This window comes from Raphanus sativus, chromosome 7 (assembly GCF_000801105.2).
Source record: "Raphanus sativus cultivar WK10039 chromosome 7, ASM80110v3, whole genome shotgun sequence".
NCBI lineage: Eukaryota > Viridiplantae > Streptophyta > Magnoliopsida > Brassicales > Brassicaceae > Raphanus > Raphanus sativus.
The window spans coordinates 19278769-19296551 of NC_079517.1; the positions used below are offsets into that span (position 1 = coordinate 19278769).

General features: G+C 36.0%; 3 protein-coding genes and 1 pseudogene across 3 annotated transcripts in view; 2 read left to right on the forward strand and 2 right to left on the reverse strand.

Annotated features, from left to right (window-relative positions):
• Window positions 1-17783, forward strand: part of LOC108814887 (40S ribosomal protein S10-2) — an 87127-nt gene that overhangs the window by 3706 nt on the left and 65638 nt on the right. The window lies entirely within an intron of this gene.
• LOC130497684 (uncharacterized) lies at window positions 3265-4827 on the reverse strand. Its single transcript, XM_056990690.1, has 2 exons — window positions 4537-4827; window positions 3265-4419 (listed from the first exon to the last, which is right to left on the reverse strand). Exon 2 carries the CDS (start codon window positions 4257-4259, stop codon window positions 3297-3299), a length of 963 nt encoding a protein of 320 aa, XP_056846670.1. The 5' UTR covers window positions 4260-4419; window positions 4537-4827; the 3' UTR covers window positions 3265-3296.
• LOC108815637 (methyl-CpG-binding domain protein 4-like protein) lies at window positions 4440-6461 on the forward strand (annotated as a pseudogene).
• LOC108816218 (uncharacterized) lies at window positions 6778-7872 on the reverse strand. The gene has a single exon (XM_056990692.1). It carries the CDS (start codon window positions 7654-7656, stop codon window positions 7354-7356), a length of 303 nt encoding a protein of 100 aa, XP_056846672.1. The 5' UTR covers window positions 7657-7872; the 3' UTR covers window positions 6778-7353.

Below are 17783 nucleotides of genomic sequence, written 5' to 3' on the forward strand. Positions count from 1 at the left end.
TAGAATGTAAAAATTCGTAAGAGTATAACAAAATATATTTTTACCCTATTAAGAGTATACTAGGTGTTTGCCCACAATTTTGCGGGAAGTAATATTATAGGAAGAAATATATATTATGTTTATAATATTACAATCACTGAAAAATAATGAAACATATTAAAATTTAAATTTTTAACATTGAATTATTTGATTATCAAAAATTTCAACATATATTTTTAGAAGATCTTAGATAGTTCAACAATATAAATATAAGTTATTAAAAATATTTCTATAAAAGCCATATTATAATATTTCTCTTACTCTACCTTTCATAAAGGAAATTTTTTTTTTTTTTTAGTTCCAAGATGATGATCCAAATTTTCTATAGTTCCAACATGCTTTGTTTTACTTTTAGTTTTTATTTGTTTGATTATTGTGAATTTAGCTAAAAAAATCGAATTTAACTAAAAAATCGTGTTCTTTTTTGTGATTCGGGATAAATTGGTGATAGATGATGGATTAACTAGTGTAATTTCATATGCCTTAACGATGATAGTTCATTCAATGTCGAGGACTCGTCCGGTCTCGCCTACCCATTTAAACGACAGACCCAGCTCCGATGTAAGTGATGTTGAGTCCCTCGTTTGTTTTTGTAACAGCAATGTCAAACAGAATAATATAATCCCAATCTATAATCCACCAAGAGCTTAAGAGAAAGAGAATCAAGACTAGAAAGTTATCTAAAGAGAAGGATCACCTTGAAGAACATGATTTCAAGATAAAGATGCTAGCTTGGGAGCTTAAGCGTGAGAGAGATAAGAGAGAGGGATAAGATAATACTTTTCTAATAATTTCCTGCAAGCTGTAGTCAGCTAGTACATAAAGGGGATCTCAAACGGTCACATACGACCAATTTGATGACTCCATAAAAGACAAATGTAAATGGGACAAACCCCCACATAAAGTTGTTTAAACCGAAATAAAATTGAGATTGCAATTGTAAATAAGATTAAACCGGAAATATGACTAAACCAGATAGATAACCTGTCACACCACTCCCCGTTTCACCACATCCTTGTCCTCAAGGATCAAAGTTTGGGAACTTGGCGATGAAGTCTTGATAAAACTCCCAAGTTGCTTGATCCGGGCTGTCGCCTTTCCACTGCAGTAGACAACTTGTGAGGCATGTTTCTATTCTTGCCTCAGAAATGATCTTACGCAAAGAAGGGTATGTTTCCCACAACAACTTAAGAGAGTCGTAGAAGCCGTGGTGATGTTGCGAGAGAGCGATGTGCAGGAGCTGTGAGCCTGTCACACGAGAGAGAGCATCTGCAGCTACGTTCTCTTTCCCTTGCTTGTATTGTATCTCAAATGTATACCCCATCAATTTAGACAACCACATATGCTGGAACGGCGTCGTGATCTTCTGTTCCATAAGGAACTTCAAGCTCTTTTGGTCTGTCTTTATGATGAATGGCCTGTGAGCAAGGTAGGCATGCCAAGTCTGTACTGCGTGAACGACAGCCAGTAGCTCCTTTTCATAAACAGAGAGGGCTTGATGGCGGGGACCGAGAGCTCTGTTGATGAAGCAAATCGGGTGATTGTCTTGCATGAGCACCGCACCTATTCCTAAGTTAGAAGCATCAGTTTCCACCGTAAAGGTCTTACTGAAGTCCGGTAAAGCCAAGACAGGAGCAGTCGACAAGGCGGTTTTGAGTGCCTGAAAAACGGTGGTTGCTGCAGTTGACCACAAGAAAGCTTCTTTCGTAAGGAGGTTTTTTAGAGGCCGAGCAATGATGTTGTAACTCAGTATAAACCAACGGTAGTAGTTAGCTAACCCAAGGAAGCTGCGGAGTTGCTTCTGAACAGTTGGAGTAGGCCACTTGATAATCGATTCGATCTTGCGCGGGTCGGTGCTCACGCCTTCTGCAAATATGAAGTGTCCTAGGTACTCAATGACCGTGGCGCCAAAGGTACACTTCGATGGTTTGAGATACAGTTGCTCCCGATGGAGGATTTGGAACACTTCGCGGAGGTGTTTAAGGTGATCTTCCCACGTTGCGCTGTATATCAAAATGTCGTCGAAGAAGACAAGGAGAAACTTGGCAGAACACCTTCGAAAATTTTGTTCATCAGATTCTGAAACGTGCACGGTGCGTTGGTAAGGCCGAAAGGCATCACCAAGTATTCGTAGTGTCCCGCGTGAGTCTTGAAGGCATTTTTGTAGACATCCTGAGGGGCCATCTCAGCTGATGAAACCCGGAGCGCAGATCAAGCTTTGAAAAATATTTAGCTCCGCCGAGCTCATCAAGCAAGTCCTCAAGTAGAGGTATAGGGTACTTGTCCTTGATTGTTTGCTTGTTTAACCCCCGGAAGTCGACGCAGAGACGTCACGAGCCGTCTTTTTTTTTTATCAAGACGACAGGAGATGCGTAGGGGCTTGAACTGCACTGTATGACTCCTTGGCTCAGCATATCGCGAATCATTTGATCAATGACGTCTTTCTGGAGTGTGGAGTACCTGTAGGGTCTCAGGTTAACAGGGTTGGCGCCTGACTCCAGAGGTATATGATGGTCATGACCGTCGCAAAATGGAGGTAGCTCAGTCGGTTCTTCAAACACGACAGAGAAGTCGGAGAGAAGTTCCTGCAGTGCAGCATCAGCGTGCATCGTATCGCTGCCGGTGGAGATGTGAGATAGCAAAGAGCCCGGCTCAAGGAGAGGTTCGTGGTTCCTTGTCATTTCACAAACTTGCAGCATAGCGATTTGTGGTTGTTTTGATAGCAGCTTATCCAAGGCGCCACCTTTGATGACTTTGCAGCTATTCTTGGTAATACCGCGGAGCACGTTCTTTTGACCATTGAGAGTAAACTCTATACGTGGGTTGAGGAAGTCCCATAGAATGGGTCCAAGAGTAGAGAGCCACTGCACTCCTAGCACCAAGTCACCGCAGTCAAGAGGGAGGGTTCTGATTTCAGACGTGTATGAGTAGCCCTGAACCTTCCACGAAAAGTTGCTGCATTTGTAGCGAGACAACATGGTGCTCCCACTGGCCGCAGTGACATCCATAGGCTTGATCTTCTCAAGCAAACAACCCATCTCATTGGCCATTTTAATGTCGATGAAAGTGTGGGTGCTGCCGTTATCAATCAAGATGTAGAGCTTGCGCTTGCCATATTGACCGATGACTCTCATGCAGTTAAACGTTGATGAGCCGTTGAGTGCATTGACATAGATCATAGGTGTGTTCTCCTCCTTTGTCTCCGTTGTGACAGCAGCGACGTCAGCTTGGTCATCGTCAGAGTCGGAAGGTATGAGCTATTCGTCTTCCTCACACTCCATGACAAAGATCTGTGCGCGCTTGTGTTTGGCGCTATGACCGGGTGTATAAACTTCATCACAGAACATGCATAAGCCTTTAGCGCGCCTATCTTGCATTTCTTGGTAAGAAAACTTTCGAGGCTGTTTATCGGTGGGATTTGGGGCTTTAAGGGCAGGTTTTATGGTAGTTGGGGAGGGGAGTAGAGGGGTGGTGTATGAAGGTTTAGGGTAGTAGGGTTGGTTGTATTTGTGGGTGGGATTGAAGGGAGCTTTGGTGGCGGGTTTTGGTGGTGTGTGGGATAGGGAGGATTCATGTAACATGGCTATTCGTGCAGCACCGTCGACGGTGGAAAACACGAACTGTCTAGTGTGGAGAGACAAATGAGAGTTGAGATTCGCGAGGAAGATGCTCACTGTGTGGGGTTCGGGAAGAGTGATACGCATCCTTGCGGTCTCAAACTTGTCTAAGTAATCCACCACAGAGTTGGCGTTCTGTCGGAGGGCAACCAGCTTAGCTAGTGGGTCGTCGTACAGCTCGCTAAAGCGACTGGAGATGGAGACCATGTATTCAGACCAGCTTGGGAACATACCAAATCTGGTGCTCATGTAATTGACGTGCCACTGGTTTGCTTTGCCAGTGAGGTGGAGCGCAGCAAGACGTACCTTGAGCTCCGGTTGTGTGCCGTCGATGTCGAAGAACTGATCACACTTGGAGAGCCACTCGCGGAGTTGAGAGCCATCGAAAGATGGGAACCCAATCTTCGTAAGTCGGGAGGTTAAAGGGTTTTTGGTGAGGTGGTGGTTATGGTGGCTGGTATCGCTTCTGTCTGCAAATGCAGGGGGATCGGGTGGGTCAGGGAGGCGGTGTGGGGTAAAGGAAGCGGGAGTGGGAGGGTGAGAGGTGCTGGGATCCATCAGAGCTTTACCGGAGGCTTGTAACTGGGAAGCGTTCTGAAACATCAAGGCTTCGAGCCTATCGAAGCGCTGGTCAAGCGAATCGGCACGAGCTTTGAGTTCTGCGGCGAGGAGGTCGTGTAAGGACCAGATCTCGTCAACCTGCTCCGTTAGTGAGCGTTCCTGAAGTCTTGTTTCAACTATCGTCGGAGAGGATCGATTGACTCTGATACCAATGTAACAGCAATGTCAAACAGAGTAATATAATCTCAATCTAGAACTCACCAAGAGCTTAAGAGAGGAGAGAATTAAGACTAGAAAGTGATCTAAAGAAAAGGATCACCTTGAAGAACATGATTTCAAGATAAAGATGCTAGCTTGGAAGCTTAAGCGTGAGAGAGATAAGAGAGAGGGATAAGATAATACTTTTCTGATAATTTCCTGCAAGCTGTAGTCAACTAGTACGTAAAGGGGATCTCAAACGGTCACATACGACCAATTTGATGAGTCCATAAAAGACAAATGCAAATGGGACAAATTCCCACATAAAGTTGTTTAAACCGAAATAAAGTTGAGATTGCAATTATAAATAAGATTAAACCGGAAATGTGACTAAACCAGATAGATAACCTGTCACAGTTTTAATGAGCTTGATGTTAGAACTTGCATTGACTATGGTCATTTGGTTCTTCAGTGTGATAATTGCGTGGAGAAGGAGACAAGAAACAGTTTGGATGATTTGTTGTCTGAGTTTACTTATAAAGGTGTGAACATGAAGACATTGAATGGGTTTGGAAGTAATCTTAACACCGTAAAGGAACAAGCTTTAGATGATAATGATAGTGTTTTCGAATCTCACGATAGACATGAGTGTAGTGAATCTCTGAGTCACGTAAGAAGAGTTTCTCCCTACTTCCAGCACAAACAAGGGTGTCATTCTGATAGTGTTTCTTCTAAAACTCAAAGTACTAGGATAGGATGCAGCAAAGCTAAAGTCAAAAGAGTTTCTCCCTACTTCCAAGCATCAACTAGTTCACAGTGTGATTCTGATAATATTATTGCTTCTCAAAGTGGAATAAAACCTAGGAAAAAATGCAGCAAAGCTCAACCTAAAGTCCGAAAAGTTTCTCCATACGTCCAGGGATCAACTGTTCAAAAACAGCCAAGAGATATGCGTCAATACTTTAAGGTGGTGAAAGTTTCAAGATATTTCCATGGCCCGTCTGCCCAAGTTAATGAATCACAAAAGGAGATATCAAGAAGGGTGAGGAAAACTCCTCTTGTGAGCCCTTCGCTGTCTCAGTCTCAGAAGACTGATGAGGCATACCTGCGGAAAACGCCTGATAACACATGGGTGCCTCCACGATCTCCATGTAATCTACTTCAAGAAGATCACTGGCATGATCCATGGCGGGTGCTGGTCATATGTATGCTTCTCAACAAAACCTCTGGTGCACAGGTTCCATATCTTTTGCTCAACTTATATAATTTTATTAGAGAGTAGGAAGTGAGACCTATGTTGGCTTGAATCTTTCAATCTGACTGTCTCAGAAGATTTTTTTTGTGTGATGAGTAATTGATTCAGACATAACTGGAACTGCTTGCTCTTGTAAGAAGAAAAGGCTGACTTGTTGGTCAGTTGATTTTTTCTAAACGTGATTGCAGACACGGGGAGTGATACCAGACCTGTTTGCGCTGTCTCCTAAGACTGCTACAAAAGTCGAAGAGAAAGAGATAGAGACTCTGATAAAACCTCTTGGCCTACAGAAGAAGAGAGCCAAAATGATTCAACGGTTTTCTCTCTAGTATCTTCAAGAGAGCCGGACTCATGCCACTCAACTTCATGGAGTTGGAAAGTAAGTCTTTGGATATTCAAAATCTGAAAGAATTTATTTCTGTTGAGATTTTTTGTTCATTAGGGAATAATTATTTATCCATAGGTATGCAGCGGATGCGTATGCAATATTCTGTAATGGGAAGTGGGATTGTGTGAGACCTGATGATCATATGCTAAACTATTACTGGGAATTCCTGAGGATTCGGTATGGGTTATGAGTGGGAAGATGCATGTATATATTGTGCTGATATTATTTTTCTTTTGCTCTGTTTTTTTTATGTCACAAATGTCGAAAAGTTGTAAATGATAGAGATCTTGTCTTCATGTTTGTTTAATCTTATATTGTAATGTGTCTAGTATCATATGTGAGTTCTTTATGTGTTTTTTTTATTGTCAATATGATAGTACGGCCAACTGGGTCCATTGTTCAAGCAAGGGGCGTTTACTTTCTAGTTCTATTGGAAAAAAAAATTATATTCTATCTGTTCAGTGGCATGCTCTATGTCTTGGATTGTTTGCGGCTATAATAGCTCTTTTTTGGTGCCGCTTAGTGAATAACAAGTAAGAGCTTTTCAAGATTCTGGTTGCAGATTAGACCCACTTGTGTTGTTGTTTAATAGATATGGGAACTTGTTTAGGAATGGATTTGGAAGTTGTAGATGATAATGAACAAGCTAAAAGCTCTGAGGATTCTAGTTTCACAAGCTAACCATTTTCTATATATTTATTATTTAAAAAAAAACTAAGTGATGACAGTATGTTTCGATTGCTTTTGAATTTACTTTAGATATGAATCTTCAAATTCAAATAGATTTTAGTTTCAAATATACATCGGAAAATACATCATAGCGTAAAATGAAGTGTAAACCGTAGTGTATAAAGTAACATACATCAAAGTATAAACCATAGGGTTTAATCCATATGTCTCACCTTCTGCTCATCCACACAACAACAAGCTGAGGTATGGTGGTGAAGACAAAATCGCACAAGCTTTCTCTGATTTTTTTCTCTTCGTTCTAACTTTCTCTCTGATTTTCTTACTTCTCCCTCTGGTTTTGTAGTCGGCCAAAAAGAGAGAAGAAGGTATATATAAACCATAGAATATATATGGAATTTTTCCCTTTTATATATATATTTATTTAGTTTACATATAAAGCATACATACATTTATAAAATAGATAACAACATATCTACATGCAAACTTATTTATTTAAAACAGTACCGTAAGAAACTATTACCATATGTAACAAGTTTCTTTTGGGTATATAAGACAATATAATAAGGACAGTGTGGCTTACATGGATCATAATTTCATTATAACATCTAGTGATCCTTCTCCGGCGACCAGAGAAAAGCCCCGATGACAAACTTCCTCTTCTCATTGGAGTCTCCGATGATCGGCAAGCCATACTCTCTCAAAAGCTGATCCAATTGCCACTCTGGCATTTTCTCATAATCACTCTTTGTATACTTTGGATAATGAATTGGAATCTTGAAGTTGTTTGATTGATTTTGACTCACACCGTCAACAATCTTTGTCTTCATCTTCTGGTCTTGAAAATCTTGGTGGTTATTGTTGTCGTCTATGGCTGAAGTTGAATGATCACGGCTGTGTTTGATTCCCATTTTATATAATATGAAATGAGAATTAACTCTTTGACAAGAACACTAGCTTTGCAGATTTTAATTAGGGTTTGAGGTTTCTTATTTGGAGTTTGGATATGCATTTATATAGGAAAAACATGTGGATGACTCGAGAGGTGGAGAAGAACGTCGTGAGATCTTTTAGAAGCACGCACGTACTAGTATTTTGATATTTTCCTTTGTTTGATTTTGTCTTTATTTTGTTTGTTACTCCTCCTATATATACTTTTAATATAGTTAGTCTTATTTGTTTGTTTGTGTATTAATGTTTTTCTTGTCTCGATACCATCTTCGAGTCGACCACATCAAATGCAAACGAAATTTCGAACATCGGTGTTGCCAAACTGATAACCACTAAATTTATAATAATCGACGAACAGTATACTCGTCATCAATAAAGCAAACACTAAACCAAAATAACTTTAGTGTTTAACTATAAAGATCTATAAATTCTAGTATCCAATTTGTAAATTTGTAATGATTAAGAAACCATGACTCAAATACATATTTTTAATGTAACTTTTGTTTACATGCACGGTTATATTTGTAAGCCTCAAAGACAGAATCTATTACCATTGTACGCCGAATTGGAAGGTTTGATTTGGACATTGAAAAATGATTCAAGGCGAATTGTTTTAAGTTGGTTTAGATGACGCATTGAACCGCTAGACCAAACAATTTTATTTGAATATTTCTCGTTAAATCCTTGATTGTTACACATTAATTCAATCTTGGCGGCTGCTTAAAACCCAGAAACAAATATTGGAGGCTGCTATATCATCAGTTCACATATTAAATGCATCAATTGTTTTGTTAGTTTGTAGATCACATTAATTGGATTTGTTGATTTTTGGCTAGTTTTCGTTTTCACATAACAGAAGTGAATTGAATGGTGTATTTTCTTAGTAACTGTGAGATTGCGACTGAGTATAGAGGGCCAACTTGTTCATTAAAAAGAATCTAAAATGAAATTTATAATATGCTTTGAAAAAAGGGTTGTTCATTTTTTCAGCTTATACAGCAATTTACAAGTTAATGGCACTCTTTGAATGGAAATTCTCTTAAATAGGTATTTTATTGAGGAATTTCCCAAAATAGAACCAAAAAACAGCATCCTTATCTTCTTAGTATAAATTTATTTTTTGTTCTATTTTGCCTTAGCTATCCTTTCAATTTATCAAACTTAATGAAATAAATAGTTTTATGATTATTTTTAGCATAGCATTCTTTGTAAATTCTCCTTGATGAAGATCAGTAAATTAAAATTTTCATCAAAAATTTTTTATGAATAAAAATATATAAAAATAGAAACAATTGATGAAAATTCGTATACATATATACTGGTAACTTTTTGGGTTGTAAAACTGGTTAAATTAAAATTTCTAACTATGCTCCACAAAAAATAGATGTCATATTCTACGAAAAATGACATGGTGGAAATCTAATTCCAGGTTTATCAAGTTATTCTATTTTTTTATTCATAATCTAATTTTAAATAAATAAAATATTTAATTCTACAGTTTTATGAAATATGAAATCTAAAGACAACTCAAAAGTCTACATATGGTAGAATCAGATTACATATTAGTTTTTTATTTTCTACAAAATGTAAAAGTTTAGCTTATAAGCAGAATTCATTAGAAATCTACACTTTCTAATAATCTTTAATATGAAAACAATTGTACATTTGAAGTGTGAAAAATAGTTTTAAATCTGAAAAACACTTCAAAAACAGAATTTATAAGATAAAATAGTAGAAAATTAAATGAATAGAGTTTGAATCCATAACTTTATTTGAATATAAACATATAAATAAACATTTAAAATCTATACATCTAAAACTTACATTTTTTAGGAGAAGATGAAAACCATTAATGATAATACCTACATAAACAAGACAATATTGTGAGGAAACATAATATAAAAATAAAAATTTAAATCTGTAGATCTAAAACTTACATTTTTAAGGGAGAAGATAAAAAACATAAATTATAATACCTAAAACAACAAGATAATATTGCGAGAAAGACATGAGAGAGTTTTAGAGCGAGAAATGAGAGAGTTTTAGAGAGAAGTGAGAGATTTTTATAAATTTGTGATGCCATTTTAAAGAGAAATTGTGTAAATTTTATTTATATAAAAAGACAAAAATTGTAATTAGATTAAATTTTACGAGATTGTAGAGTTTTTTGAAGTCTACTAAAATTAAAATTATGGAGTAGACTTTATTCTAAGTCTACTACGCTAATTTCACGAGATTGTAGACTTTTTGGAATCTACTACGCTAATTTCATTATTGTTGTTTTTCTTTATTGTTTTAATAAATGATTTTATAATTTTTGAATATTAGTTTAAAGACTATAATTTAAATTTATTTATGCAAAAACTAAAATTAATCAAAATTATTTTGATTTTTGTAATATTTTTGTTCTTTATTGCTTTAGAAAAACTAATAAATCAATTTTTTTTTTGTTCTTTATTCTTCTAATAATTTTAATATATGATTTTAAAAATATTTGGTTTAAGTTTAGTTAGGTTAAAATTAACTTGGTTAAATCTGGTTAGGTTAAATTGCTCACGGTGAGTATACTTTCTGTAAGTCAACAACAATTATTTTTGGGTTCTTTTTTTATTGTTTTAATACTTTTAATGTATGATGTACTACATTTTTTTCTTTATTTTTAATAGTTATAGTATATTATTTTAGACTTTTATTTGATTTTAATATTTTTTGTAACCACTAATTTAAGTAGACTGAAAAAGACGTATATATTGCGGTAGATTTTATTGTAGGTCTACTATATCCTAAACCACAAATATCAAACCCTAAATATTTTCTTTGTAATCAAAAAGTCTCAATTGTTGTATCAAATCTAAAAATATTTAAAATATAAACTATTCAACATAATATGAAAATTTAAGTCAATAAACCAAAAAAAATCTTAACCTAAAATCTAACCATTAAAGGCATAGCACATTAGAACTTTTTATTGCTAAATCATAAACATTGTGTAATACATGATTATCAAATCAATATATATTCTTTTAAATTGTTCAGTTATATAAATTTTTAGTTTATAAACTTCATATTAACCTTTATATTGATGATTAATTAAAAATTTCACAAAAATATTTGTATACATGTTTTAAAATTAAATTAGTAGATCAAATCACGATATAGACTACATAATAAATCTACAGAGTAGACTTATTATAAGGTCTACATTTACGTAGACTTCTTTTGTTAACATATCTCTCGTTATTCGGGATCTTATTCACCTCTTTGGTTGGACTTCTATTGAATGTAAACTTATAAATGATATAATCGTAAAACAATTTTCTGTTTTTTTGGTTTGGTCATAAAAGTTAAATAGTAATTTACCATCTTTATGTTGGTTTTGTATTTGATTGAATATATAGACTGTTTTTATTGTTAGAATCAATATTTGAGTTGTTTTTGACAAATATCCCAACTTTTTTTTCTGTAATAAATGTCTACGACATGTGGTGTAACCTGAAATAAGTGCAACTACGTGATAGATTTATTTTTAAAAAAAACTACGTGATAGATTTTTTCTATCAGGTTTTCTTTGAATTCAAAAATAATATTATATAATATGCACGTATCTATTTATCTATACTATTATTTGTGAAGTAAAATTTTGGATTCGAGCTCCCACGTTAAAAGTTAGAGCGGTTAATATCTTTTATATCCTGAATGAATAAAATATATAAATTAACTCCAAATAAAAATAAATTTAAATGATTAAAAATAATAATAAAAATAATAAGAAGAATTATATGAAACCTAATATATGTTAAAAAATATATATGAGATATATACATATATATTGTGTTGTTATCTGAAATTATCTTTAATAATAAATTTAAAACAAAAACAAAAACATAAAACACTTAACTAAAGATTAATCAAGAAAAATTATCAATTTTATATAACTGTAAAGAGAACATTTAGTTTATACTACTATATTTAAAGTGATTTTCTTTCTCTCACGTTAAAAGTTATAGCGTTTAAAATCTTCATTATCCTTAATACATAATTAGATTAGATTTGTTAATATAGAATTACTCACAAATTAAAAACAAATTTCATTAATTTGATTCTCATTATTATCTACAAAATTATATATTAGGTGATCCAATAATATTTTACATCAAAATATTTTAAAAATAAATATAAATCCATGTATATAGTTTTATGAATATATGAATACTTTCAAATTTTTTACATAAAAAATATTTTAATAAAATAAACTTTATTGTATATAAAATCAATATATAATTAATAATAATTTAATTAACCAGATCATAAACAAGGTGCCATTTTGGAAAAAAAACAATTTCTCCAAAATTAACAATTTAGACGAGAAAAGAGATGAGTTGTATTCTTAACATTATTCATATTCATACTCAAGAGGGTTGATATTTAATTTATGTTTTTGAGAAAGGGTTTGCTATTAGGGTTATGTTTAATTTGGGGATTTTAGTTTATTATTTTTCATATTTTATTTCCTTTTTGTTTATGTTAATAGGTAAAGAGTAATTTAAAAGTATTTAGAAATTAATTTTAAATATAGTTAGAAAGTAATTTATTTGACTAAACAAGATTTAATTTTAGGTTTTATACAATCATTATACTATATAAACAAATTAAGGTTGGGTGTATAATAAAGAAACAAATACGTTGTTTTTTGGTTCTATTTTGGCAAATTTTGGATTTTATTTAACAGCTCAGAGTTTTAAGCTGTAACAGCAAATTGCATTGAAGTTTGAGTTTTGTTCTGGATGTATCGATGGTGACAAATTGGTTATAATAATGAGGAAGATGGACCCATTCTTGATTCTTTGGAACCATCGAAATCTTTCTAGTTGCATGCATGTCGATGACTACTATACCATCTTTTTAATGTTTACAAGTGCCCTCTATGGCTCTATCCTTACGGATTTGCATTAGCAATCACTTTCGTCAATGTGTAATTATTGTAGAGGCAGTGGACAGACTCGTGGTGACACTGGCACATTAAGTTTTGACAGGGAAAAAAAACTATAAAGTCCAACTAGTATTTATAAATAGTTCGTCTCAATCTTCTTATAAACAACACAAAATTTCAATTTTATTTCGTTAACCAAGGGAAAATAGAGATATGTGTTGAAATCGTAGTTTAATTGTCGGATAATAGCTGTCTTTAACCGATCACGTCGTGTTGACAAAATCTTATTGATCAGACGAGTTCGATGATTTTCCAGGTATAGGGAGCGATTCAGGCACTACCTCGGCCTTTTCGATCAAGCTCAACCACTGTTAGGATAATGTCTGGCGCACATAAGGAATGGTGGAATTCCCTCGGAGAATACAGACAACAGCAAGTCTATCAGACAACAATTCTTTGGGGGAGTTTATAGTGGAAGAGGAAGAAGAAGAGCGACTTTTACTTTTAGGAAGGGTTGAGATTGCAAACTAGGAATCGATCGAAGGAGGTTGTGAAGTACATAAACAAATTCGATTGATGTTATTTTGAAAACGTTTTTTATTCATCGATATGATAGATTACAATGTTGAAAGAGAAAATGAGTGAAAACACATGCGAGAATAAATAAAAATGATAAGTTCAGCCGACGATGTTGATGTAAAATATCAACCCTGAAGTAGTCGCTGACATAGTTGCTGAAAAAAACGTTTTGTTGAGTGATGAAGATCATGTGGAGTCGAGATGCTGAGCTGGAGTCAACAGACTTGGAGAGCAAGAGAGTATCTTGGAGATATGGAAAGAGTAATAAACTTGAGAAGCAAGTTTATGACTTAAAAGGAAGAGGAATAAGTGCATTCCAAGAAAAGGAAAGTTGCACTTATTGTTATGGAAGATGTCCATATTCATGTTGCCTTGGAAACTAGGTTTTGGGAACATGGAGAATGACATAAAATAGCTATGGAGTCGTCTGTATGAAGACAGAGACACAGAGGCTGAGTTTATAGAGAGAGAGAGAAGCTCTTGGAAGTGTTCTGAATTGTGCTGAAGCAGTAGCTGAAGTACTTGACGGAGGAGATATATAAGCGGTGTAGCTTAGGAATCTTTCAGTAGCGTGTCTTAGGGTGTTAACATTAGATGTGTAAAAGCTGAATTAAGCAGATCTTGTAATAGATTGTTTAAAGAAGATTCTAATAAGCATAGTGGTTGTTTGTTTTGTTGTGTCTCTCGGTTTACTTTCTGCAGTATTATTAGGGTGCCCATTTTGTTCCAACAAGTGGTATCAGAGCGGGTCACCTAAGTTACTGGTGAGGATCCCAAAGGCAAGAGGAAAGAAGGAAAGATAGAGTACAGCATGGTGGTTGAGTTTATGCTAGATCCAGAACAATATGGGCATTGGAAAGCAAAGATGAAGGCAAGCTTACAAAGTATTGATATGGATGTTTGGGCATCAGTAGAAGATGGCTATGAAGTTCCCAAAACAGTAGATAAAGAAGGTGTTGTGGTCAACAAACCATTGGCTAAATGGACAAAGCGTGAGAAGGATATGTCAAGGCACAATGCAAAAGCTTTATTTGGTATTTTTACATCAGTCACAAAGAAGCAGTTAGATCTTATTCAAGGATGCAAGAATTCAAAAGAGGCGTGGGATATTCTGCAATTACACTTTGTAGGAACTGAGAAGGTTAAGAGCTTAAGGATGGATTTTCTCAAATCAAAATTTGAGAACTTGAAGATGAAAGAACATGAATCTGTATCAGATTTTAGTTCTCAACTCAGTGGGTTAGCACAAGAGGCTCATGTTCTGGGCATGGAATACAAGGACAAGAAACTGGTGAAGAAGTTTTTAAGGTGTCTACCAGAAAGATTCACAGCTTATAAGGCATCAATGTTTGTGTCTCTTGACATAGATAAATTAAGCTTTCATGAAGTTGTAGGGATGTTAAAAGCTCATGAGATGGAGCTTGATGACGTGAGAAATCATACTGAAGTGAATTTGGCAGTTGATGAAACAACAAGTCAAAAATCAGAGAATGAAGATGAGGTGATCAAGATGATTCGCGTGCTTCACCAAGTACTACAGGAAATGATAAAAGGGCAAGGACATGAGAAAATTAGTTTGAGAAAGTGAAGACATGAAGCTGGCGAACAATGTGTCAATACAGAGGTGCAATGTTGCAAATGCAGAGGATATGGACACTTCAAAAGGGAGTGTCCAACTTACAAGAGACTAAGATTCAAAAGTTTTGAGGGCAATAAATTTGGTAATGCTCAGAACAAATATGACAATTTACTGAAGCAAAAGAATAACAATGACGTCAAGAATGAATCTGATATTGATTCAGATGATAGTGAAGAGTTAAAGAACTTGGTGGCGTTTACAACTTTTGAGTCTGGTTCTAAGATGATATCTGCGGCGGGATCTGCATCAGCATCTGTGACAGGGGCTTCATGTGGAAGTGATGATGATGATGGGGATTTTGATCTTGCTGAGAATTCTGGAAAACTGTATGAGAATTGGCTCAAACAGGTTGAGGCGAATTCAGAGTTGACAAAGGAGAAGGTCAAGCTAGAAGCTCAAGTTGTTGAAGCACTTAAGTATGCTTCAGAGAAAGAAGAAGAAGCACGACAGATTAATGCTCAACTTGTAGAGACTCAGAAGGGTTTGAAGATGCTGAATGGTGGGACGAAGCAGCTAGATCATCTTCTCGGTATTGGGAAAAGTGATCGATGTGGCCTTGCATATCAAGGAAAAAGTTCTACAGCTAAAGGTATTTTTGTATCAGTAGGAAAAACTAGGGTTTTAGCTACGTCTACTACAAGACCATGGGTTAAAGTGTCTGCAAAGAAGACATCCAATGGAAAGACTACAATGAAGACTGTAACTGATGTGAAGAACGCGACTGCTACACGTACTGCTACGGTGACTGCTCCAGAGAGAGTTTCTAGATTGAAGAGTGCAACTCAACGGAAGTTTCGGCCTGTTTGTCATCATTGTGGTGTTATTGGGCACATTAGCCAAGGTGTTACAAGTTATTGAGGGAGAAGAACCAAACGGTGTAAGCTTATGGTATGAGGAGACATGGTCCTATATGTTATTCTTGTGGAGTTCAAGGACATATTCGACGTGAGTGTTTCAAGTCTGTTCAAAAGGCTAATCATGGAGGGTTTGGGCTCAGGAATAAGTGGTCTAGGAGATTTGATCACTATGGAGATGGTGGAATGAGATTTCCTCCTTACTTTGGAGGATATAAATCTTCATATTAGTTTTTGACCATGATGTGACTCATAGGGGGAGAATGAAGACGTGGTTTTCGATCTAGAGGTGATGAGTTCACATACATAGTCAAAAAGGGGGAGATAAGTATTAGTTCGCGGAGTACTACAGGAGGTAGTACGTAACATGTTACATGAAGCTGGAGTTATATTAGAGTACGTGTGTTGATTGCCTGAGCTTGGAAAAGGAAAGAAGATACGTGCCTTATAAGAAAGATAGACCTCGTAGAATAAAGAGAGATGTTTCCTTAGTGTGTGTTACTGCTTGATGTCGAAGCAGTGTTTGAAGTAGTTCATAATGGAGTCCGATGAGGACTTAGTTTTATGGCATTGGAGTTGACGTTCTGTGTGGTGGAGTTAGCCATCGTGTGGAGCTCGTGGTGAGCGTGTGGTGCGTTGAAAATAACGTGCTCTTGGTGTCACTGGTGTGCGTTAGGTGCTAACGTACTTGGTGAAGTACTTCCGAGAAGTGGAAGATTGAAGCATATACTCTGGGGGAGTTTTTTCTCTAAGGCTTGACATTTAAGCATCTGTGTTTTAGCTTAGTATGCAATCAAGCAGGGAGAGAAAGGTGACGTTCTGATACAAGGAGTGCATATCTCGTGGAGGAGAAGAGTATGGTGAATGACGTCCTGATGTAGATTGTGCTTATCTCATGGGGGAGAAAAATATGGTGTGGTGCATATCTCGTGGGGGAGAAAAACACAATAAGCATGGAAGCTTCCAGGTGGGAAACATGGTTGTTGAACCAGAACGGTATTGTGCTTGATTGGCACACAAAGCTAAAAGAGGGAGATTGTTGATGTAAAATGTCAACCCTGAAGTAGTCACTGACGTAGTTGCTGAAGGAGACTGAGTGATGAAGACCATGTGGAGTCGAGATGCTGAGCTGGAGTTAACAGACTTGGAGAGCAAGAGAGTATCTTGGAGATATGGAAAGAGTCGTAAATTTGAGAAGCAAGTTTATGACTTAAAAATAAGAGGAATAAATGCATTCCAAGAAAAGGAAAGTTGCACTTATTGTTATGGAAGATGTCCATATTCATGTTGCCTTGGAAACTAGGTTTTGGTAACATGGAGAATGATATAAAATAGCTATGGAATCGTCTGTATGAAGACAGAGACACAGAGGCTGAGTTTATAGAGAGAGAGAAGCTCTTGAAAGTGTTTCGAGTTGTGCTGAAGCAGTAGCTGAAGTACTTGACGGAGGAGATATATAAATGGTGTGGCTTAGGAATCTTTCAGTAGCGTGTGTTAGGGTGTTAACACTAGACGTGTAAAAGCTGAATTAAGCAGATCTTGTAATAGATTGTTTAAAGAAGATTCTAATAAGCATAGTGGTTGCTTGTGTCTCTCGGTTTACTTTCTGCAGTACTATTGGGGTGCCCCTTTTATTCCAACAGACGAGAGTAAAGAGGAAACCCTAACTCGACGTCAATATGTCTGAATGTGTGTTTCTCTCTCAAGTACTTGTCTTTGGATTGATCGAATTTTTTCTTTAGGTCCTTGGCTTTGGACTGGTCGAGTTTTTTCTTCAAATCATTGGCTTTGGATCGGTCGACATTTTCTTTAAGTCCTTAGCTTTGTATCAGTCGAGCTATTTTCTTAACTCTTCGACTTTGTATCGGTCGAAGTTTTTCCTTAAATTCCCGGTTTTGGAGTCAAAAGGCTGATTGCGCAACAATCACTTTGCAAGGTTAGAAACATGGAGTCTTTGTAATGTGGTTCTTTTCTTCATTATTTCAAGTTCAAGATGGACTGCCGGATGCATCCAACGTCCTTGTCTTTGGATTTGTGATTATTGTTCATAGGTCGGCATATGTTGCCAAGTTACTGTCCATTGGT

What these genes read in the sequence shown, in the direction of transcription:
- LOC130497684 (XM_056990690.1), bottom strand. Translation starts at nt 4,259, where the DNA reads ATGTTTCAGAACGCTTCCCAGTTACAAGCCTCCGGTAAAGCTCTGATG.
- LOC108816218 (XM_056990692.1), bottom strand. Translation starts at nt 7,656, where the DNA reads ATGGGAATCAAACACAGCCGTGATCATTCAACTTCAGCCATAGACGAC.